This window comes from Amblyraja radiata, chromosome 13, assembly GCF_010909765.2.
Source record: "Amblyraja radiata isolate CabotCenter1 chromosome 13, sAmbRad1.1.pri, whole genome shotgun sequence".
Classification (NCBI taxonomy): Eukaryota; Metazoa; Chordata; class Chondrichthyes; order Rajiformes; family Rajidae; genus Amblyraja; species Amblyraja radiata.
In genome coordinates, this window is record NC_045968.1 from 51,626,434 (window position 1) to 51,650,976 (window position 24,543).

Here is a 24,543-nt window from a genome sequence, read left to right on the forward strand (position 1 = left end):
CTGAGCCAGGTCTCTGTGAAGATCAGCACACAGCAGTCTTTCAGGGATCGCTGGGTGTTGATCCAGAGCCTTACCTCATCCAGCTTGTTGGTGAGTGACCGGACATTCGCGAGAAAGACGCTTGGGAGCGATGGTCTTTGTGGAGCCCTCCGTAGCCTGTCCTGCACCCCCGCTCGCCTTCCACGTTTCTGCTTTCGTTCCCAGCGCTTGCTCCGTCTCCTACCCTCCGGAGTGGTGATCCAGGGGCTGTTCTGCCCAGCTCCATCGGGATTTTGGTAAGGGTACTGTAGTACTCACACGCCAGTTTCTCACAGCCACGTCCGATATTGAGCTGTTCCGTGCGGCTCCATGTGCGACCCGTTGGGATTGCGATGCGGGTCCTGGATTTCCTCGTCCTGGAGGTGAGTTTCCTATGGTTTCTGAGGTTACTGGGGTTGAAGAGTTTGAAAAATGAGTGATGAGAGAAGCAGAAACTCTCCTTTGTCTTTGCAGCCTTGGCCTCATCCCAAAATCCCCCTTCCCCCAATGCCTAATTTTCATCTCCCCTACAGCTCCTTAATGTTGATTAATTCCAAAGTTTAGTGTTATGTGTGTTTTCCCTGGCACTATAGAGCTGTGTGAACATTCAATCAAAAGACCGTTTTATATGTTTTACATTGGGTTTTTTGGGGGGTTTTTAAATGCATTGTACGTGAACCGCTTTGTTTCCATCTGCCACTTTGTGTTTGCTCACATCAGGTGTTTTCAGTTGCTAGGTTGCACTGGGTGCTAATGATTTGTAATGCGCAAATATTTGTGTTAGTAAGAGACAATTTATAGCAAATGTGGAAACCATTAGTTTTTGGGAGAATGTGGAAAAGGCTGGAGGATGTTTCCATTTGTAGGATTACCAATGTACTTCATCTATTGAGGAATTTAGTTGATCTAAACTCCAATTGCATGCAAATGAAATATACGTCTGCAGGAAAGCAATTTTGTACTGGGATTAAAAATGATCATGAAATGTAATACGTGAATTCAAATACAGGTCATTCTGCTATAACACCATAATTGTGTTACTATGAAACCCCGTGTTTTAGAAAATCTTGTAATAAAGATGATTGTGTTAATGTGGGAAAGGGGGCCAGTGAGTTTTAGATTTGCAATTAAAAACGTTATTTTTCCCCATAGGATATTCAGAAATAAAGGTCTTCAATAACAATAATTCAATTTAGTTATAGCGAGCTAAAATAACTAAACCCTGTGTTACATTGTTCAACGGAATATTGTCAAACAGGTGTCAATAGAAGAGTTTAAGAAAGAACTGTAGATGCTGGAAAAATCAAAGGTAGACAAAAAATGCTGGAGAAACTCAGCGGGTGAGGCAGCATCTATGGAGAGAAGGAATTGCTGATGTTTCTGTTCGAGACCCTTCTGACCCTTCTTCAGAATAGAAGAGATTTGTTTTCAATTTCTTGGGCCACCCGCAAACTGTGTTAAGAGAAATGGGGTCTGATTACTACATGGAGGTTACATGGGAAAAAGGTGCACATCCCCCAATACTGTTTAAATCTAATTCTGCTTTTTTTTCTGCTTGTCAATTTCCAAAGCAACTTTTAAGTGGTTCTCTTTGTCCCGATATAAATCGTATTATAACCAATTTGGCCAACATAATCCAAATGGTGTTTCCTAAATCAACATTCGCGTTATATCCTATTCATGTTATGGAAACGCATTGTAGCAGAACTATCTATAGTGTTAATTAAATTACCTACTGAAAAACTTGATAGTTTTCCCACTTGTCAGTTTATATTGTTACACGTATATAGTTTAACATGCATTTAAAAAAAAACAATTCTCTTTAGTGTGTTAATTTGTTGATCATGCATAACTAACAAGTGATTTTTTTTTTCCCCAAAAGGTTCACATGGGCTTGGGTGATCCTCGGACTCCTGGATTCCCTTCCTTCAATCATACGCAGTTTCCTCCAACCAAATCATCAGGACTTCCTGGAATTTTGGCTCACACAATCAGTGCCAATGTTGCCTCTCGTCTACTCCAGTTAGTACACTCACATTCTTCAATGTAGTCTGAGAATTGTCTTGGAAGTTTAGAAGCATTGGAGCATAAAGCTATTGATCATCATTTTACTCACATTTTCAGCAGACCATTTAAAAAGAACTGCTCTTCTACTTTAGTGATTATTTAAATCTGCTAATCACGAGTAAATGGAGTAGTTTTTTTAATCAAACAGTCGAGGATTTAATATTTTTCTTTCACATTCTTTCCTCATTCCTGCTTATTTCAACCAATTTCTTCATTCGCCATTGTGCAGAGATGAGAAATTTCAGATTTTGATGAAAATGCAAACCTGAAAAATGGAAATAATTAAATTCCAACCTCGCTTTCCAGATTTCCATTCTCACAGTGATGCTTCTCTCCGTTCTGCCGGTCCTGGAAACAGATTTGCAAGCAGTTCCCAAGAATCTACTGAACAGTTCCAGTTATTTAAAAGCAGCTTCTGTTGTCATTTGGCAGTAGTGCATGGGACTGTCACGGTTGTGGCTGCAGTTTAAAAATAGAACCCATATTCCCCCTGATGAATCCTGAGCCTTGGGATGACAAATCCTTAGGATGAGAATTCCAGAAAATCTTATGTTCTGGTTTTAGAATTGTGAATGAGGTTTATGTACACACAGAGCTGGGCACAGGTTTGTTACTATGTTTTGGGATATACTACTCTTGCTCTTGTTAGAGACTGGCACGTGTACAAAAACGAAGTACATTTGCTAAATTTGTGGGCGAGAAGGGAAAGAATCATGTACAGCTCTCCGGCTTGGGGTTCTGATAAACATTGGCTCTTTGCCAGGAAGACTTGAACAGCAAGAATTTTTTTAAAGGAAGTATGATCTTTTGGCTTTTTGGGGGGTTTTTTGGATTGACTTGGATAATATGTGAGATGATTTGGGATACAAGTCTGGGTGTCTGTAAAGAAAGTTGTGCCCAGATGTATTATTGCAAAATACCTGCTGCTCTCCCACTTAGTGCATCATTTCTCATTGTTCAGAATATTTTGGGCCTCTTTGTGTTTGATCACTAGAGCCAGGATTTTGCCATAAATGCCATGTGCCTTATCATGCCTTTTTCACGATCGAGTGCCTAAATCAGCCTTTTATTCCCGTTTTGCTAAAAGGTCATAGTATTTTCTCTAGTTGTACCGTGATGTTTTCTATGTCAACACAATAATATTAATGTTATTATTAATGTTAACATAGTATAACTTGCAAGAAAACTTCCACCATGTGGGTGAAACTGGGGGCACCACCATCGGTCATTCATTTGTTCGTGCCGCTGCCCGCTGGTTCAGTTATCTCCAGGATCTATTTAAGAAAGAACTGCAGATACTGGAAAAATCAAAGGTAGATCAAAATTACTGGCGAAACTCAGCTGGTGAGGCAGCACTTATGGAGGCAAGGAATAGGCGATGTTTCGGGTCGAGACCCTTCTTCAGACTGACGGGGGGAGGGGGGGAAAGAAAGGAAGAGGCGGAGACAGTATGGCTAGAAGTAGAGCTGGGAAGGGGGAAGGAGGGAGAAGACAAGGGCTATCTAAAATTAGAGAAGTCAATGTTGATACTGCTGGGGTGTAGGCTACCCAAGCAAAATACCCAAGGTTGTCTCCTCACTACATTTACTGCTGGCTCCAGTCGCAAATCTGAGTTTTCGAGTGATCTGTGCAAGGCATTCATTGATGGAAATTGGAAAACAAACTGGAAATTGGAAAACAAATCTCTCAGAGGTCTTTTAGAGAAATACACAGAGGAACATATACCAAGCGAGCCATCATTACGGAAAAATTATGTTGACAGCAACTTCAACATTGTTGTGCAGAAAATTAGAGATGAAGTTGCATGCAACAAAATATGGATCTCAATAGACAAGACAACCAATGCTGTGGGGCGATATGTTGCCAATGTGGTCATCGGTATACTGTAGGCCGGTCAACCATCAAAGGAGTATTTGTTGACATTGGAAGTATTGGAGAAGTCAAACAGCTCAATTATTGCTCAGTTGTTTACATCTTCACTTGCTGTACTTTGGCCAGAAGGTATAAAACACGAGAATGTTCTTCTGTTTGTGACTTAAAGTTTTATTCCCCAAAATGTTGCATTTGACATGCTTAGCTCAAGCATGGAATTGCCAAGCACATACATAGCTTGTTTCCAAATGTTGATCGCCTAGTTTCCAATGTCCAGAAAATCTTCCTCAAAGCACCATCACGTGTTCAGGAAAATGGCACCCGAGATTCCGCCACCTCCTCGGCCCGTTTTGACTAGGTGGAGTACATGGCTCTCTGCTGTACTCTACGATGCTGCAAATTTTGAAAAGATAAAATAAATCGTCAACTGTTTTGAAGAAGAACAATCTGCTGCAGTCAGGATCGTCAGTGAATTCATGCAGAAAAAGTCCCTCCACCACGATCTTGTTTGTTTTTTGCAAAATTGCTTCCAATTTTGCAAACTTCCCACAAGCACTTCCCTTGAGAAATGTGGCAAAACATTAGTGAATAACTTGCAGTTTTTCAACAAAGTAACTGAAGCATATTCTGTCTGCCAGATGGCATAGTTTAACACCAGATAATTTGAAAAAATACTAGTAATTATGTGCAACCGGGCAACTTTGGTCATTTAATGTTGAATGCCTTTATATTATCATTTTAAACCATATTTTGTTGGTAGAAATATATGTCTTTTTGTCAATAAATGCCTTTTTCGTGCCTTTTTTGTAATTTTATTATGCCTTTTTGCCTGCCTATTTCAGTGTTTTTTAGTGCCTAAACATCCTGGCTTTATTGATCACTCTCATCCTATTTATCAGGAGCATCATAATGATCTGATGGCTTAGCAAAAATAAGCTTTAGAGCATTCAGGTGTGTGTAACTTATAGATGGTTATTTGTTGTGTTGATTAGTGTGTAATTTTTGTTGCATTAACATTCAAGTCTCATGATTTAAAAATGCGCTCCTCTTCGCAGCATATTTGATATTGGTCCCTGTTTTCCTATTTAATACTTTTTTTAATTTGACAGATTTTGGTCATTTGTAATTTCTTTCTTTTTTTCCAGCTTGCTTGGTGGTGTAGATGCTCAAAAGAGTTGGCAAGGCATTGGTAATAAACTTGGACCAGGGTTTGCTGATGATAATGAACAAGTAAAGCTAGAAGTGAATAATGTTGAAGAAATGAGACAGATGCATAATATATTTGGTGTTATTCAGGGTAACGAAGAAAAGGGTAAGACATTAACTTTAAATTAAAGGGTATCTAGTGGCAGAACAAAACTGACTATTAAGTTTATTTCAGATGAGGCTTTAAGCAGGAGAACAAATTCTAGCTCGTGTTTTTCGCCTAATGTCTCTTGACTCAGATTGAATAATTACCAGCAAAATTTAAAAAATGAAAATGCTGCTAAATTAGCACTTTGTAAATTATTAGATTACCACTGTTAATAAATTACAAAATAAAATAATGATGGTGGGGATGTGTGTGTGGGATTGAAGGTAATGGGATATGTTGAACTGAATACTTATCCTGCTCAAAACAGAACCTTGTTGGCTAACCACCTAAAAAGCAACATGTTTGTGTTCAATGCTTGTTGCTCGCTATGAAAAGAAACATTGAAAGGCTAGAGTACAGCAGATTTTAAGTTAATCAGAACCTGCCAACAAACATTGAGATATTAATGGATCTATTTGAAAAATCTGTGAGGGGGAGTTGTGTGTGCAGATTAATGTAAGTGCCATTTTACAAACATTAAGTTTTTCCTTTTAGATCATTACGTTGTGATTGGTGCTCAGCGTGATTCCTTTGGCCCTGGTGCAGCAGAATCTGGAGCAGGAACTGCTTTGCTGCTGGAATTGGCAAGAATCTTTTCTAAGTTGGTTGAAGGTGAAAGCATAGATTATACTTGACTTGTGATGAAGGAATTTTAATGGCTGATTAACACAAACTATTTCTGAAGCATGGAAGATGTAGAGAGAGTAGTTAAAAAGGATTGGATTGGATTGGATTCCTTTATTGTCATTCAGACCTTTTGGTCTGAACGAAATTTTGTTGCCTGCAGTCATACATATAATAATAAATAACGAAACATACAATAAACACAAATTAACATCCACCACAGTGAGTTCACCAGGCACCTCCTCACTGTGATGGAGGCTAAAGTCTTAAAGCATCAAAAGAACAGGGATTGAGCAGTCATGAGTATAGAGAGGGAGAATCCCTGAGAATGGAGAGAGAGAGAGAGAGACCCTCAGAACAAAAACAGTGGAGATCAAGATGCTGTGAGTGTAAAGAGAGGGATGGTTTAGTGAAATAGAGGAGAGCTATAAAGAGTGGGAATTGAGATCATAGAGAGCTGGAGAGCCCATGAGAGTAACTTGGTTCCAAGAAGAGAAATCTGCAATAAGATATCATGAATCAGGTAGGAAAATGATTGGTAGTGAATGGGACAACATAGCTAAGATTGATAATGCTTCGGCAACTAATGGCTAAATTAAAAAGCTGAACCAGTAAAGTTTGTAAACTCTGGATAGTTACTTGAACCATGAACCGACTGGCGTAGGATTAGGGAGATGTATGCGGTGCTCAGTTTGATATGGGAGAAATGCGTTTCAGTTTTTGTGTACTGGTGACAGTATGATAGGAAACGGACTAAATCTGAACGACACTGTTCATCTTTGGTGGGTGAGGGGAGAGAATCATTTGAGACTACGCAAGGAGCATTTATTGTCATGTGTACCGAGATACAGAGAAAAGCTTTGTTTTGTGTGCTACGCAGGCACATCATACTGTTTCAAAACATATTATTTCAAATTTCAAGCAGATCAAAACTAACAACTTGCATGCTTCAGCATGCAGGAATTTTGGGAGTTAAAGATCAGGCAAACTTAATTTGTAAATTGCTTGTATTGTGTAGGAAGGAACTGCAGATGCTGGTTTACACCGAAGATAGACACAAAATGCTGGAGTAACTCAGCGGGACAGGCAGCATCTCTGAAGAGGAATGGGTGACGTTTCAGGTTGAGACCCTTCTTCAGACTCAATGTATTGTTGTTTTACAGGTGGGTTCAGACCTAGACGAAGTATAGTCTTTGCAAGCTGGAGTGGTGGTGATTTCGGAGCAATTGGAGCAACGGAATGGCTGGAGGTAACAACAGTTGAGAAGTGTTAGAAAAGTGCCAGACTATAGATTTTGGAATAATCTACACTAGTTTGGATGAATATTAGCTTCTAAACATTTTGATATACACGTTGTATTAGGTCAAATTCTGCTTGGCAGAGAAGCAATTACTTTAACAAAGCTTGGCATCATCTTTTTAAGACTGTTCAAGAATTATAACCGGAACAAATAATAAGGTTTAACCGTAAAATTTGAAAGTGTATCAAAAGTACTACTAGATGTATCAGTTGTAGCATATGGCATTCTGTTTTTCATTCATAGTCCTCAAGTGCTTTCCCACATATATAACCCCCTTGAGGAGCTTCTGAAGCTGCCAAATATGCTCTCAAATTTCATCTGTATAAAACACAATTTTAAATAGGATTGTGTTATTACATTATCTCTGTAAAATAAGTTATTGTAACATTGCCCCAGTTTATGTACCTTTAGAACTGGGGTCGGCAACCTTGTTCTGCATAGGGGCCGGGGCGCATGTCTGTGAGAGGATGGCGGACACATGGATCCCGCCCCGGATGGCAGGCATCAAATTACGTGTTCGCAGAAGGTAGACAAAAATACTGGAGAAACTCAGCGGATGAGGCAGTTTCATGCAATACTTGCATGTCTCGCCTGCTGATTTTCTCCAGCATTTTTGTCTACCTTCGCTTTTTCCAGCATCTGCAGTTCTTTCTGAAACGCATTCACAGAAGGTGCGCGGCCATGCCGGTGGCTTTGCGCAGGATGTGGTACACCAGAGCTCGGTGGGCCGGATGATTACAGGAAAAAAAATCTGCCTGCGGGCCAGATGATTACAGGAAAAAAAATCTGCCTGCGGGCCGGATGATTTTGGGTTACGGGCCGCATTCGGCCCGGGGGCCGTAGTTTGTCGACACCTGCTTTAGAGCATGTGGCAAGTCATCTTTGAAATGGCATGGCCTTTACTATTTGAGTAAATGGAAGTCTCCATGTCTGTTTTTATTATAAATACCTTATAGTAATCTTTTGAGATCACTATCAGATAGGCAAGTAACTCTGTAGAATAGTAAATTGTTCCAAATGTATTTAAAGTAATGGGTTATATTGAACCAAGCTTTGCAGATTGAAACAAGCATGTTGCAGTTGCATGTTTCAATTCTGTCTTGTAATTTGTTTCTGCCAGGTTAGAATTTCTTTAAAAATATCAAACTTGATGTTAATTTAATACGCCAAAGATTGATGTTTATTTGCTCTGATTTTTTTTGTGTGCTATCTGCTTTCCTTGCCTAAAATACCCTGAAATTTGAAACTTTCATCAGTGTTTTCACTGCAATATTTGTGGCAGTTTTCTAATTTAATGGTGCATTTGGTGACCATGAACACCTTTTGTTCAAAGCCATCCATGTCACTTTCAATCTGCTATCTTTAACCAGTGGAGCTAGCCTAAGTTCTTCAAAACATCTTAGACGAAATTGAGAGTCACTTGGTTGGCCATATCGAAAGGAATCTAATGATAATTAGCATTGGATTGTGTGGCATTCTGAAACAAGATTTAAGAAGATTAGCTTTTATATATTATTCATATTAAGGATACTGTGGAAAGAGGAATATTATCTTTAAAAAAAATATGACGTGGCATAATTCTAACTGATCTTTCTTCTCAGGGATACATGTCTGTGTTGCATTTGAAGATCTGTATGTACATCAGCCTCGATAAGACAATACAGGGTATGTCCATTATAATATTTCTCTGTTCATGTCGAAGTATATATTGGGAAATGGGCTAAATTGATTTTTAAATGTTTGTAACCGATTCCATTCATTGGTGAATTTGAGCTGTTTAATGCACAGTTAAGCTGGTTTGGAAGAAACCTTTGAATGTTACAATCTGATGGGCTAGTCTTGAAGCAGATTATTGGCAATGAATTGTCAGGAACCTTGGAAGTGAAGAATATTTCTAGTGATTTGCTGAATAAACGCAATGACTGACCGTAATATTCAAACCTGAGTAGTATGCGTTCTTTTCAGTGGACAACTGAAGGGTCTCGACCTGAAACATCACCCATTCCTTCTATCCAGAAATGCTGCCTGTCCCGCTGAGTTGCTCCAGCATTTTGTGTCTATCCAAGAGTGTAATGTGTGCTTATTAGACTTGCAACAAGAGTTGACATGGTCAATCCATTATTTAATGTGGCTATTCCTTGCAATTATTTTATTCTATTATATTTCCAGGCTGATTTGATGCATTGTAAATCATCAGTCAATTAAATCCATTACTTCCATAAATATTGGTAGAGAGAGCAGAAAAGATGTCTTGAGTTTGTCAACTTTACACAGCTACCCAAGTAGTTCAGAGGGAGAGGAAGGGGCAAAAAAACTGAATTTAAACATAATTGCTAAATCTTAACAGATGTAGGTAAGATCTAATTTTGTTTCCATCCACCCTAAGATCATATATTCTTATGAACTGCTGTAATGACAAATCGAGAGGAGAATGCAGTTATCATAACATATTGATCATAAACCCATCAATTTGTCATCATGCCTGTTCTTGCTATTAAAGATCCACCATGGATATTTTACACTGCCTTGACCTCTGAACTGATTGTTCTCTTTTGCGGGAAGAAGGAAACCTTATTCTCACGGGTCTAGTATGAGTATATACATTTTCTCAGTGAACTTATTGTGGCTTTTATTCGTTCCCAGGAGGAAACGACTTCAAAATGTATGGCAGCTCCATGTTGCACAACCTAATTCGACGCTCGATTGAAATGGTAAGAATTTGGTGTAATAAATCAAAAGTGATCAGCATTTTAAACAACTGATTCCACCTGTGGTTTATGGTGGGCAGAGGGCACTCTTTGAAATTATTAGCTGACTGAATTTGGGCGATTAGGAATAGAGGCAAGGGATTTGTGTGCCACTTATTGCTGGCTTAACATTTGGATCACTGAGTCTACCACATCATGAATGTGTTTTAATAAAAACAACTTGGTCATGTGTAACTTTTTTTTAACTAAGGTCATGTGTTTCTCAATAGGTGAAGAGTCCTTTATCTTCAGAAAACATTTTCAAAAAAGCTCAAGCAGTTAATAGTAATTGGGAGGAAACAGTGTAAGTTTTTTTTTAAATCTGTTCAATTTTAAACCTATTTACATTTTGTACAGTTTGTTTGCTTCTGGTGTTATCATTACTTCATTTTGATACACATTTGTTAAGTATCTTGAGACATCCTGGGGATGTTGATAACATTTTATATCAAAATGCTTTCAAAGTACCCTCTTGAATCTTGGCTGAATCTTTGTTTCAAATTTCTTTATCTCCGCATTTTAAATGCACATGAGGTACAATTACCTAATCAACGCACCAGAATTCCTCAAGCTGCAGCTATATTTTTCAAGTGGCACCTATTTCATCAAAAAAATCTTCAATACATGACTGAGTTCTCAGATAATCTGGCCATTATTCACCTGCGGGTGGAACCCAGGAAGAAGAAGGTTCAAGAAAAATGGTCTTATTCGGTGCTTCTCACGATCTCGAATTGCATTGGAAAGGTTGTCTGGGCTCTGATCTCTTAATATAAAATGAGATGAATTTCATCAGAAACCCACTTATGTAAGATATACGTAATAACATTTTGCTTTTTGTCTTATTTTTCCTAATTGTTATTTCTTTCAGTTTGGTACCAATTCCTTTGGATACCAGTGTTTATGCATTCTTGGCAATTGGTGGGATTCCAACTGTTGGACTGTGTTTTGTCAAAGTAAGTTCATCCTAAGATTCCGTGAGAGGGAGATTTGTCGTCAAATCCATCTTTCCCTCTGTCCATACCACTCCAAAGTGGTGAAAACCTGTGAAGTTAAATATCTTGGGCAGTACCTTTTCTGGAACTCATGCATTGTTATAGTATTAAGAGCCCATTGGAGTTTTGATAGCCAAAATAAACTTCAATTTAGAAAAAGCTGATGGTGCTTCAACAGTTTTGCTTTTAGAGTTTATCTCTTGAATCAATTGTAAGGGAAAGGGTTAATGTTTCTGACCCATGACCCTTCTTTACGTGGTGTCCATTATGTAAAACATAGATATTTTTCAATCCACACTTCATTTGGTTGCCAGTGGTTACTTGCTGTCCCATTTTTTTTATGGGCAAGGTATGAGACCAGGATCTTGGGGCTGATAGGTGTGGACAAGTCTAAGCCTACACCTGATTTGTGTTGACAAGTGGTCAAAATGGGTTCTAATTTTATACTGATCAGCCCACTTGTGGCCAGAACTGATTTTCTTTTGAGCTCTTAATTTTCCTAAGTAAGGCCAAGATACAGTACCAGGTTGCTGCATTGGATAAGTAAGACAGTGTGAAGAGAATCAGGGCTGTGAAAAATCAGGCAGTGCAACTGAGTATTTTACAAATCAACCACAATCTCACTGAATGCGGATTAGGTTTGAGAGCCAAAGTAACCTACTACAGTGTATGTTTTTCATCCTTTGTATGTTGTTAATTATTTTACTAACGTGGTTGGACTTGTATAAACATCCAACAAGGTATTGTAAAATGTGGAGAAAAACTCCAGTTGTCCAGATTCTACTCCCATTTCTGCCACCGACCTTTGTCCCAGCACCCTCACCATGCCACCACCCACTCTCCCACCCCGAACAGTCCGCTTTTGAAATCTTTACCCTCTTCCTGCTGGAATTTTGGGGCTGTAGATTTTTTTTGCCGTGCTCATTGATTGAAGATGGAGCAATTTTTGATTTTTGTTCTTGGTGAGTTATGTGGAAAACGTATCCGAAGTAATAAATTGTGATGAAGGAGATTTGTTTTTGAGGTTGACTGTCTGCACAACTACACTTATACAGGTATAAGTTCAAAACATAAACCGTAAGCTCGCATGTCATGGTTTGATTCAAAATTGGATGTTACAGTCAAAAGAGGAAAGAAAAATGTCATTCTAATTACTGGAGATTTGAAATAAAAGCAGAAAACGGTGGAAATACTTAGACTTGGCTGCCCCATGTGGATACGTTAATGTTTTGGTTTTGGTCAACGTCTCTTTAGATATTGCCTAACCTATTTGAGTAAATACTACATTTTGTTTTTATTTCATAGTCTTTATTTGTTACATACTGCAATTTCCTTTAATAGCTGAATTACTGATGCTGAAAGCAGATTTAATGTTCAATTAAATTGTTATTGTTAAATTTATTCTAAAAATATTAATACTTATTCATAATTTTTAATTGTTATTTTCAGAACGATAAGTATCCATTCCATACAGAAATGGATACAGTGGATACTCTCTTACAGTTCACAGGGGGCAATCTTGAGGCAGTAGGTCGTGCCGTGGCTGAAGTTGTTGGAATTTCAGTAATTAAGCTAACTATGCATCATAGTCTTCCACTTGATTACCAAAAATATTCTAATGAACTGACTAATCAAATTGTTAAATTTCAAAAATACACAACATTGCTGGAGGTAAGTAAAATGTTGAAATTTTAGTCTCGTTTATAGGATGGGAGGCAACAAGTTGTGGCGTTGATAATTAGTAAACAAAGTTTGAGCTGTAATCATATTACTGTACTTTTATTAGAATTGCTTGCCTATTGAATCATAGACACTAATAACCAAGAGAAGGTAAATGGCTATTTTGTACCTTCCAAAATCTTTGTTCTTCACACCTGGAAAGACCAAGTTAGCAGGTGGATTGGAAAGCCATATCTGTCCTTTCTCGAACCAAGACTCCCAAATCTTGCACTCGGTGCCCTGACCAATGAAGATAAGTATGACAAACCAATTTGTTCTCATTTGCTCATTTTTGAACAAAGGCACAACATAGGCCAGCCTCTAATCTTAGTGCACTTCACTCATGGCTAAAGATTATACAGATATCTCTGCTAGGGTCCCAGGAATTTATTTTCTAGCTTCCCACAATGTCTTAGGATACACTTGGTCAAGCTTTGAGGATATAGCGCCTTAAGATTGCTTTAAGACTGCCAGCGCCTCATTTATAATGTGGATATATACTAATACATCACTATTCATTTCCCTTAATTCCTTAGGTTCTATAACCTTCTCCACGGTAAATGTAGTTGAGAAATATTTAAGATCTCCCATCTTTACGATGCTCTATTCTCTCTTCCATTTGCTCCTTGTACCTGCAGAATGTCTTGGGATTCTGTTGCCTTAACTGCCAGAATTATCTCATGTCGTCTTTCCCCTCCTGATTTCCCTTTTCAGTGTTCTCCCACATCTCTTGTACTCATTTGGTTGGTCCCAGCTTCTTAAACCTTAAACCCATCGTATGCCTTTTTTTTCTCTCACCAGAACCTCATATCCCTCATTTACTGTGGTTCCCTAATTCTGCCAGCTTTGTCTTTCACTGTAACAGGGACTTCTAGGCAGAAGTGACTAGTACAAGAGGGACAGATGGCACCTGAACCCGAGGGAAAACCAGGAAGGTTCACCAGTGCTATTTGAGAAGGTTTAAGCTAGAGAGGCAGGGGGACGAGAATTGGAGTAGGAGATCAGAAATTGGAAGGATTGCCAACTCTTACGTCTTTCTTTTAAAAGCAGGCCATTTGGCCCACCATGTCCATGCTGACCATTGATCACCCATTCACACTAGTTCTATGTTAATCCACTTTCTCGTCTACTGCTGCACACTAGAGAGAATTTACAGAGGCCAATTAACCTACAAATCCACACGTCTTTGGGGTCTGGGGGAGAAACTGGAGCATGTCACAGGTAGAACTTGCAATCTCCACACAGACAGCAACTGAAGTCAGGATAGAATCAGAATCTCTAACACTGAGCATCAGCTCTACCATTTGTCTTGTCCCAGTTTAAGTGGACCAGTCCTATTACTTTCTAGTTTGTTTGGGGGGGAGGGTATAATGTAATTCCATCAAAATGATCGTCCTCTTATTAATCACTTCCCCCACCCCCACCCCCCCCCCCTCCCGATATATCATCACGGGACGAGCCACTAAAATATCGTTGCTTGATTTTGTCATGGTGTCCTCCCTAACAAAAAACAAAACACTCCCAGTCCCACGTACCAATCCATGCCCTGAATTTCATTGCCGTAACTGTCAGGCTTCTTGCATCAAATTATCTTCATATAAACTTTTGTTTGTTGGGAGGCTGCAGTTTCCATTTCACTTGCAACCAACATCATCCCTTATTTCTTCAAATCAAGTTTTGGCTGATGATCTAATGTTACCATGAGACTACCTTCCCTGCCCTCAAATGATATAACCTAGCAATATTTGTAATGGAGTGAATGTGTCCCCGTGTCACAACGGAACAATGGAGCCACAAAGGAAAAGGAACCAGCCTGTTCCAGGTGTTTAGGTACTGCCACCCTCGGCTCACCTTTTGAGTGCTAATTTAGGACCTGTTGCAGAATGATTTATCGTGGTAACCACTTTTTATTCTGGCACAATTAAATATTGATAACTAAATCTATGCTGAGATGGCTTGCTGTCTGCCCACATTCTTGTATTTGGCTTCAATGCAGGTGAAGGTATGGGAAGCTAGGACAGATGAATGCGCGGCTGAGGAGATGGGGCAGCAGTTCTGATTTTTGGATAATTGGGATCTCTTCTAGGCTGAAGTGACCAGTACAAGAGGGACAGGTTGCACCTGAACCTGAGAGGAAACCAGGGAGGTTCGCCAGTGTTATTCAAGAAGGTTTAAACTAGAGAAGTAGGGGAACGAGAATCTGAGTAGGAGGTCAGAAATTGGAAGGAATGATAGGAAGATAGGAGTTCAGATCAGTAAGTCTTAAAGGAGGGATAGGCAAGGAGATGTTAATTAACATGGTGAAACTGATGACCTGAAATGTGTTTACTTCAACCAAGTGGTATCATGGGTAAAGGGAACTTGGAGCCTGGATCAGTGTTTGGAACTAAGATGTTATTGACCATTAGTGAGGCTTGGTTGCAAGAGTGACTTGATTGACAGCTCAACGGTTTAGCTGTTTGAGATGTGATGGAGGAAAAGAGGCGGAGGAGTTGCTCTATGAATCAGAGAGAATGTCATGACGACACTCAGCGAGGACATACTGAAGGGCTTGTCTACAGACGCAATGGAGCTCAAAAATAAGAAAGGTGCGATCACTCTACTTGGATTTTTCTGTAAGACTCAATATCGCAAGTGGGAGATAGAATATGAAAACAGGATATGGACAGATGCAAAAGCAACAGGGTGGTTGTGGCTGATTTTAACTTCCCTAGGATTGACTGGGACTTGCTGCAAAAGGCTCTGGCGGGCAGACATTTTTAGGTATATCCAAGAGGATTTCCTAAAACTGTATGTGAATATTCCAACTTGAGGAGGGACTCTACTGGATCTGGTATTGGAAAACGAGTCTGGCCAGGTGACTGGTGTTTCAGTGGAAGAGATTTTTTGGGGATAGGGATCACAACTCCATACGTTTCAAGATTGTTTTGAATAGTGATAGACGGTATTAGAAGGGAGCTAGGAAGAATAGATTGGGAGCAATTGTTATTGGGTACTTCTGCATCTGACATGGGAGTCATTTGAAGGCCAGTTGTTCAAAGTTCAGGTCTGGCATGTAAGGTGGAAGGATAACGAAGGCAGCAAGAAAGGGAACCTCAGATGACCAGAGATTGTAAAATTGGTCAAAAAGGATGCATTCATAAGGTTTAAGAACTTGAAATCAGACAAGGCCTTTTGAGGAATAGAGAGAAGAACTCTAGTGGGCTATTAGAAGGGTGAAAAAAGGTCATGAAATGTCTTTGGCGGTCATATTTTAAAAAATCCCGACTTTATACGTACATTGAAAACAGGGTAACCAGGGATAAGGATAAATTTATGCTTGGAGTCGGGATGTAGTTGAGATACCAAACTAGCACTGGTTTATTTTCGATGGAAAGGAATAGCTTTAAGATGAGAGAGGCAAAGTATAAAGGGGATGTGTGGAGCAAGGTTTTTGGTTGTGGGTTCCTGCAAGGAATAGAAGGGTATGGATCATTTGCAGGTACATGAGATTAGTTTAGATGAGATGAGTCTGAAGAAGGGTCTCGACCTGAAACGTCACCCATTCCTTCTCTCCAGAGATGCTGCCTGTCTCGCTGTGTTACTCTAGCATTTTGTGTATCTTCGATTTTAACCAGCATCTGCAGTTCCTTCCTACACATTTGAGATTAGTTTACCTTGGCATCATATTTGCCACAGACATTGTTGGCTGAAAGGGCCTATTCCTGTGCTGTACAGTTATATGTTCACTGTCTCCATGCTATTATTATTTTAAAAAGCTATATGTTGTTGGAAGTAGATATCCAGATAAATATTGTATTCAGATGCAATCGATGTAGTGTTTGACAGGAAACTGGTTAGATACTGCAGATGTAATTGAAGTTGACTTGAATTGACTGTTTTATAGGAACGTGGACTGACTCTGCGGTGGCTGTATTCAGCACGTGGGGCCTACTTCCGTGCTGCACATGAACTGTCAAATGAAATAGATGGTTCTGATTTGAATGATGCTTTGCTCTGCAGAACCTACAACAATCGAATGATGAGGGTAAATGTCCACTTTTTTGCATTCCCGCTTGGGTTTACGTCGTATAAACATGACTTTGCTCTGTTGCTCTTTGTGACACTAAAATTTGGGGTGAACATGAACTTTCAGGATGTATTTTTGGTCAGCCGGGTATAGACCAGACGTGGGAATTTATTTTTCGTTATTTTTATAGCAGTTTTTTTATTTTTTTATTTATATAGCAATTTTTTTTTTTTTGCTCCGTGTTTATCAGTCTTGATTAAACAATCAAAATAGTCATGAACGGTTTAGTTTCCAGCACTAAATGTGGGCAAAGGGAGAAACATTGTTCCATCGGCATCATTTAAATATAATGCCACTCCTTTCTTCAACCATGTTTCTGAAAATGCCTACTGAGCATAAAAGGATGCAAACATTACATAATAGATCTCAGCTTGCTTCATTGGTGTACAAAGTTTCATCTTATGTTTGCAAGAATCTGGAGACCAATCTGTTGAGCTGAAAACATTTACAAAAGGGGATAATGCCCCTGTCCCACTTAGGAAACCTGAACGGAAACCTCTGGAGACTTTGTGCCCCACCCAAGGTTTCCGTGCGGTTCCCGGAGGTTTTTGTCAGTCTCCCTACCTGCTTCCACTACCTGGAACCTCCGGGAACCGCACGGAAAACTTGGGTGGGGCGCAAAGTCTCCAGAGGTTTCCATTCAGGTTTCCTAAGTGGGACAGTGGCATTATAGTATACTTATCCAGTCTTGTTTTATTTTTTGTTAAATTAATAATAATTCTGCTTGTTCCAACAGGTGGAGTACAATTTTCTTTCTCCTTATGTGTCTGTAACCAGTTGCCCAAATAGACACCTGCTTTATGGCAGAGGACACCACACACTTCATGGTATTCTGGAGCAGCTGGCACTTCTGGAGAAGACACCAGACCTTGTTGATTTCAATGTGATTCGTAATGATTTGGCATATGCTACCTGGACAATCCAGGGAGCAGCTGAAGCACTTGCTGGAGAAGTGTGGACAAGCAACGATGGCTACTGATCTGTGACTTCAAAGGCATTTATGATGGTTTGTCAGTGGGCATAACATTCACTCAGATGCTGAGACATTATTGCCTTTGGTAGTTGTAGAATTTATGGAGTAAACATGTTGATTAGAAACTAAATGCAGGATACTTTCAGCAAATCAGGCAGCAAATGTAGAAAGGGTCAATATTTTGGATCCAAGATCCTTCATCAAATTAATTTAATTTTTCATTAGAAACATTTTGTTACATAAAGCTGCATTTTTCTTTTAAATTTAAGCACAAAGGCAAATATATAAAGTTTAAGAACAGACAAGTGATTTATGTTGTAAAAGTGAAGAGGCAATAATATCTCAGCTTTGTCATTTGTAACATCCTACACTTTAAGCTGCTGCAAGCCATTTTTTACATTAGCCTTTAGAAGAGAATGCTTGCATTGTGAACAAAACTTGCACCATTTCTCCACCAATTATATTGCAGATATAATATAGTCATTTAAGAACAATTGCTTGAAACATGGTCACTTGCCAGGTCTTTCAAGCAGTTGGTGTGACAAATTTACAAGTTTTATTGATGTATTGCAAGAACTGCATCTTGGGAACTCAGTGAAGCAAGTACTACTTGGCCTAATGAATCAATTGCTTTGCCGTATATCTTTCTATGGTTAATTTAGTGCTGATTTCCCATTGTGCAGTGATGAGCAACGGAATACTTTAAAACCTGAAGCAAATTATTGGCAATAGAAACATAGAAATTAGGTGCAGGAGTAGGCCATTCGGCCCTTCGAGCCTGCACCGCCATTCAATATGATCATGGCTGATCATCCAACTCAGTATCCCGTACCTGCCTTCTCTCCATACCCTCTGATCCCCTTAGCCACAAGGGCCACATCTAACTCCCTCTTAAATATAGCCAATGAACTGGCCTCGACTACCCTCTGTGGCAGGGAGTTCCAGAGATTCACCACTCTCTGTGTGAAAAAAGTTCTTCTCATCTCGGTTTTAAAGGATTTCCCCCTTATCCTTAAGCTGTGAACCCTTGTCCTGGACTTCCCCAACATCGGGAGCAATCTTCCTGCATCTAGCAAAACAATGATTGATAGGATGGGTTGTGGGGACTTTAATGAATGGGGAGTGAATGGTTAAACGGTAGAAGTTAACTATGATGAAAAAATTGACGGTCAAATGAAGCATGGAAATTGCATGGGGGTTAGGGGGATATATGGGGGAGGTGGTGAAAAACAATTTAAAAACAAGCATATATTTTAGGCCAAAACAAGGATTTACTAGTGAGTTGCACTGTAGTGTTGCAAAAAAATAGGTGGCATTGGGGGGGGGGGGGGGGGGGGGGGGGGGGGGAGAGAAAAGTATTAATGATAAAAAGTTTCTCTTGTTTGAAATTTGTGAAATGAGACTCGGTGTAGCTGTTAAAACATTCATTCTTTTAGAAAAAATACTTTAAAAATCCACTAGGGTGAATTTCCTGCCACATATAGAACACAGCTTCATTGACAAATTAATAAATTAGGCTAGTTACCCAGTACAAATGTTTATGTCATGAAAGTAACTGGGAAATTGAATAAAGAGATTAACAGTTAAGCAGAGTGGTTGGGGAGACTGAAATGAGAGGACAAAAATGCACCCCTAATTCTTGAACGTTGAAATTTAGATTATGATAGTGTGTTATTAGAGGCAAAGTTTGAGCAGCACGTTTGTATAATGCACTTAGTCTGAATTTCAATAGGAGTGCAGTGGTGAATGAAATGAACACTTTAATTGGGGAGGATGTGAGGTAAAAACAAATTTGGTGGGGTTAAATGTGAATTTAATGTGAATCTGTTAAGATTGGAATTTTAATTACGGTCACAATTGTAACAAGCTAACAAAAAATTGCAAAATACATTTTTCTGGAGGAACTCAGCAGGTCAGGAAGCATCTGTAGAGGAAATGGACATGCCATTTTCAAACCCTGTCTGTCCACCTCCCTCCACAGATACTGCCTGACCCACTGAGTCTCCAGCATTTTGATTTTTGTTTAATAATCCAGCAACTACAGTTTCTTGCTTGACAAAAACTCATCCAGTGATCCCCCCAACTCCTCAGTATTTGGCTTTTATAATCTGGATTTTTTTTAAATTACACTCCCAAAGATAGATACACCTTTTAAAGCAGTAACTAGTAGTACAATTCAATAGTGTTTAAGAAGGAACTGCAGATGCTGGACAATGGGGTCTGAAGAAGGGTTTTGGCCCGAAACGTTGCCTATTTCCTTCGCTCCATAGATGCTGCTGCATCCGCTGAGTTTCTGCAGCACTTTTGTCTACGTACAATTCAATAAATTTTGCAGCTAATGTATATTTAAGTGAGGGGTTACCTATCTGGTAGGAGTTGTGCATCTCCTGATCCAGTGCAAATAGTTCACCTAGTGCAGACATTTTAAATTGCCAAGGACGGATGGCAGACCCAAAATACATCTAATTGCTTGACTTAGTTTCTGATTAGAATTTTTGATAAGCTTTGTCACTAAGTTTTCAATCTTTGACCAGCAGTCGTCTTTTACCATTTGGGTAACCCTTTGCACATCACCTTTTCCCATTGTTAATTGTTAAAATATGTGGTGAAATGTGTATTGTAAAATGGATTAAGACTCATGTCCCATACAAATCTATTCCATTCTCCAATTTCAGGGGATATTTTGACACATTTTACTGTAGCAGGACACTGAATGTAGAGAATAATTTGTGAAGTTTCCAGACTTGATGAAGATCTTAAATGCATTTGAATTTCGGATGGGACTTACTGATGTCTTTGAAATAGTTTAATACCTGTATGGGTATTTCACTGTTGCCTGTTTTTCAAACTAGAACATTGACCAAAGTGACAGGACTCAGTGCTTACAATTAATATTTTTTTCAAAATCATGCATCTAAACTAACCCCCAGTTAGGGGAGAAAAAAATCTTAAAGCTGACAGAATCGGTACTAAAGTGGCCATATAACTATCAGCCATATATTATAGAGGTTCTAGATGCTTGGCACTTGATGTAACCACTGAGCCCAATTGTAATGTCATTTTATTTCCACCAGTCAGCACTGAGATGTTTATTTTATTTATCAGTGACAGAGTTCACTATAAATAGTTTTATCTTTTTTAAAATAAGATAATTATCGGAAGCAGTGTCTTCCATAATTATGACAGTTATACTGTCGTCAACCAGAAAGCAGCATCTGCTACTAAGAAATGAAAGCCTATGACATTTCTACAAGTTTAAAACCTCATTATCGGGAGCAGTGTCTTCCATAATGTCATAAAATAAGGTAGTTTTTGCCTACCATGGTGTATATCGGAAGCAGTGTCTTCCATATGTTTCACTAAGGTGTATAAGAATTATCGGGAAATGGAGTTCCCGTAATTTAACTTTTATTTGAATAGTGGTAGGGTCTATTGTATGCTTCTGATCAGCTGCAGTAAGTTTTATTTGCTTGTGTATGTATATTGTAATGTGGGTTGTGTGCTTGCATCAGGGCCCTCAGTGCCTTGAGAATGTTTTTTCAAACGTAGGAAATGTCGATTCATAACAACATTTGATGTTTCTTTAGCTCCTGTAATGTCCATATTCATGAATATCCAAAATAAGTGATGAATGATGTTCTGGTGATTTTGGTAATGGGTACTTTGCATTTAATATATGGGCTATTTTGTTTGTATTATCTTTTCCTCCAGGTCACCTGATACTGCATCAGCCTGACTTTAATTATGCTATTTTACTGCACTATTCTGAAAACTAAATTCTCTTCTTGCTCTTGTTTTTATTGCATGGCACGTATTTTAAGCAGAATAATTACTGTATCAAGCGAGCCCTTTCCCTAAAACGCTCTAGTTTTAATATGTTTTCTGTTTTGCGTATGTTTGAAATAAATCTTTAAATTATAATTTTGGATTCTATTGTCATTTACTGCAAAGAGACTGGTCAATGCCCCCATGAGATACAGAGATACAGTTACACTGGACCTTGCTCTCAGCAGTCTACACCTGTAGCCACACAATGTTTGTAAGCCAGCTAGAGTGCATTTTATAAATTGTCAATTAAATAGTCCTTTCAGGTTTTTCCCCCTAAGGTTACATCCCTTTATCCGGGCTAAAACTAGTCAAACAATTGACATGCAAACTGATAATATGAGATAAGAGGTCAATTGGGATGTCTTGCACAGGTATTTAGATTGGCCAAATACAAATAAATACAATGTGAACAATATTTGAGTCTGATAAAGCATCTGAGGCACAAGCAGGTGCGAATAATAACAAATGTGGCTTATGAAATCTGAGGTGAGGTTTAGATTTATTATTATTGTCTTGTGTACTGTGGTATAGTGAAAAGTGATGTTTTCCATGCATTCCTATTAGATCAGAAAATACCACATAAATACAATGAAGTCAAACTCAAGTACAATATGTAGAGCAAAGGGAATGATACAGAGTGCAGAATATAGGTATCAGCATTAGAATGCACTGGTTCCATAGACAAAGTCCAATGTTAGCAAAGGGTTAGAGGTGAATCGGACAGTACACTAGTTTATGGTAGGGCCGTTCATAAGCTTGTGAAGAGAAGAAGCTGTTCCTGAGTCTGGGGGTACACAATTTCTACAGACGTACAGTGAAATCCTTTTTTTTGCATTCAGTAAAGTATTGCCATACCCAAGCACAATCTCCAATTAGTACAAAGTGTACAGAAATAGTCCACTGACACTGCATGCAAAAGTCGCCAGGTTTTGGCGTCATTTTCAAAATCCAGTCCGGACTGTGCACTCGGACAGAATTGAATGACGGAGTAGACTTCATGGTCCGAATGGCATAATTCTTCTGTTGAGAACCTAGTGTTGAGAGAACATCCTTTCAATGTCAGCAAGACAAAGGAGATAGTGATTGACTTCAGGAAACGAAGCGGTACACCTACTCCAGTTTGCATTGACGGTGACGAAGTAGAGATGGTTGAAAACTTCAATTTCCTAGGAGTCCATATCACCAACAACTTCTCCTGGACCACCCATATTGAAGCAATGACCAAGACAGCACATCAATGCCTCTACTTCCTTCGAAGGCTTAGGAAGTTTGGCATGTGCCCTACAACTCTCACCAACTTCTACAGATGCAGCAAATAAAGCATTTTATCAGGATGCATTACAGCTTGGTTTAGGAACAGCTCCATCCAAGACCGCAAGAAATTGCAGCGAATTGTGGACGCAGCCTAGACCATCACACAAAACAAACCTCCCTTATATTGACACAATTTATACCTCGCGCTGCCTCGGCAAGGCCAGCAGCATAATCAAGAATGAGTCACATCCTGGCTTCTCCCCTCTCCCATCAGGAAAAAGGTATAGAAGTGTCAAAATGCACACCACTAGATTTCTTCCCAGCTGTTATCAGGCAACTGAATCATTCTACCATAACCAGAGAGCAGTACTGAACTACAATCTAACTCTTTGATGACCCTTGGACTATCCTTGATCAGACTTTGCTGGCTTTACCTTGCACTAAACGTTATTCCCCTATCGTGTACTGTATCTACACACTATAAATGGATCGATTGTAATCATATATTGTCTTTCTGCTGACTGGTTAGCACGCAACAAAAGCTTTTCACTACCTCAGTACATGTGACAATAAACTAAACTGAACTGATGACTATGAACTTAAAATTAGATTCAGTATTCCCACCGATGGGTTGTAAGTTACCCAAGCAGAATAAGGAGTAAGCCATTTAGATCGGAGACGAGGAAACACTTTCTCACAGAGAGTGATGAGTCTGGAATTCTCTGCCTCAGAGGTCGATGGAGGCAGGTTCTCTGGATGCTTTCAAGAGAGAGCTAGATAGGGATAGCAGAGTCAGGGGATATGGGGAGAAGGCATGAACGGGGTACTGATTGGGGATGATCAGCCATGATCACATTGAATGGCGGTGCTGGCTCGAAGGGCCAAATGGCCTACTCCTGCACCTATTATCTATTGTCTAATATGAGGAACAGTACCACTACTTTCAAGCTCCACATGGACTGAGGCTGAGGTCAGAATTCAATATTTGCTGGAAGCGGGTCAGCAATTCTACCCGCACTGCGCAGCTGTCATCTTGCCAAGGAGTTTTAATGGGACAGGTTCTGAGTTAATCACAATTTGAAAGACTAGTTGCCTTCAGCAACAATGCTGCGATTAATATTTCCAAAGGCATTTAGCGGTGAATCCACACTGTATTGTGTGGTCTGATTGCTCACGCTCAAGGAAATGGAACAAAATCCACCCTGATTGTGTCTTGGTATGAATTACTTATTTCGTCAACTAATAATTAAAATGTTTATTCAAAAGTCCTGATGTTTCCTGGTTGCATGCTGGGATACGAAGCGATGTGAGTTTTTCTTCACAAAACTGCCATTAGCCGGCTCTCTTCTACAGTAGAGTTTGATGGATTTGCATGCACTCTTGCTGCAGAACTGGTTATGCAATCTGAAATTCCGCACCGACCACACACACACGGGGGAGGTGGGGGGGGGGGAAGGGAATAGGGGAAGTGAAGGGGGGGGGGGGGGGGGTAAATAAAAGTTACCTAAAATTGGAGAATTCAATGCTCATACCGTTGAGTTATAAGCTACTAAAGCGGAATATGGGGTGCTGTTCCTCCAGAGAGTAATTGCCACTGAGTTTCTCCAGCATTATTTTTTCATAAACTGCCATTGTTAGTTCCTTGTTTCTACAGGGTAAACAGGAAAACGGGCGGTTAATGTATATCAAGGGTACGTCTGCATTAACCAGAGCCTGGAATATAAGG

General features: G+C 39.4%; 1 protein-coding gene across 1 annotated transcript in view; it reads left to right on the forward strand.

Moving 5' to 3' along the window:
- Nucleotides 1-18,154, forward strand: part of LOC116980018 (transferrin receptor protein 1-like) — a 42,247-nt gene extending 24,093 nt beyond the window's left edge. The window contains exons 9-19 of the mRNA XM_033032079.1: nucleotides 1,901-2,040; nucleotides 5,103-5,269; nucleotides 5,807-5,923; nucleotides 7,099-7,184; nucleotides 8,837-8,900; nucleotides 9,879-9,946; nucleotides 10,213-10,286; nucleotides 10,851-10,935; nucleotides 12,424-12,645; nucleotides 16,580-16,720; nucleotides 17,499-18,154. Of these exons, the coding sequence (XP_032887970.1) occupies nucleotides 1,901-2,040; nucleotides 5,103-5,269; nucleotides 5,807-5,923; nucleotides 7,099-7,184; nucleotides 8,837-8,900; nucleotides 9,879-9,946; nucleotides 10,213-10,286; nucleotides 10,851-10,935; nucleotides 12,424-12,645; nucleotides 16,580-16,720; nucleotides 17,499-17,741 (1,407 nt within the window). The 3' untranslated portion in view covers nucleotides 17,742-18,154. The remainder of the gene's footprint in view (nucleotides 1-1,900; nucleotides 2,041-5,102; nucleotides 5,270-5,806; nucleotides 5,924-7,098; nucleotides 7,185-8,836; nucleotides 8,901-9,878; nucleotides 9,947-10,212; nucleotides 10,287-10,850; nucleotides 10,936-12,423; nucleotides 12,646-16,579; nucleotides 16,721-17,498) is intronic.
- The last annotated feature ends 6,389 nt before the right edge of the window (nucleotides 18,155-24,543 follow it).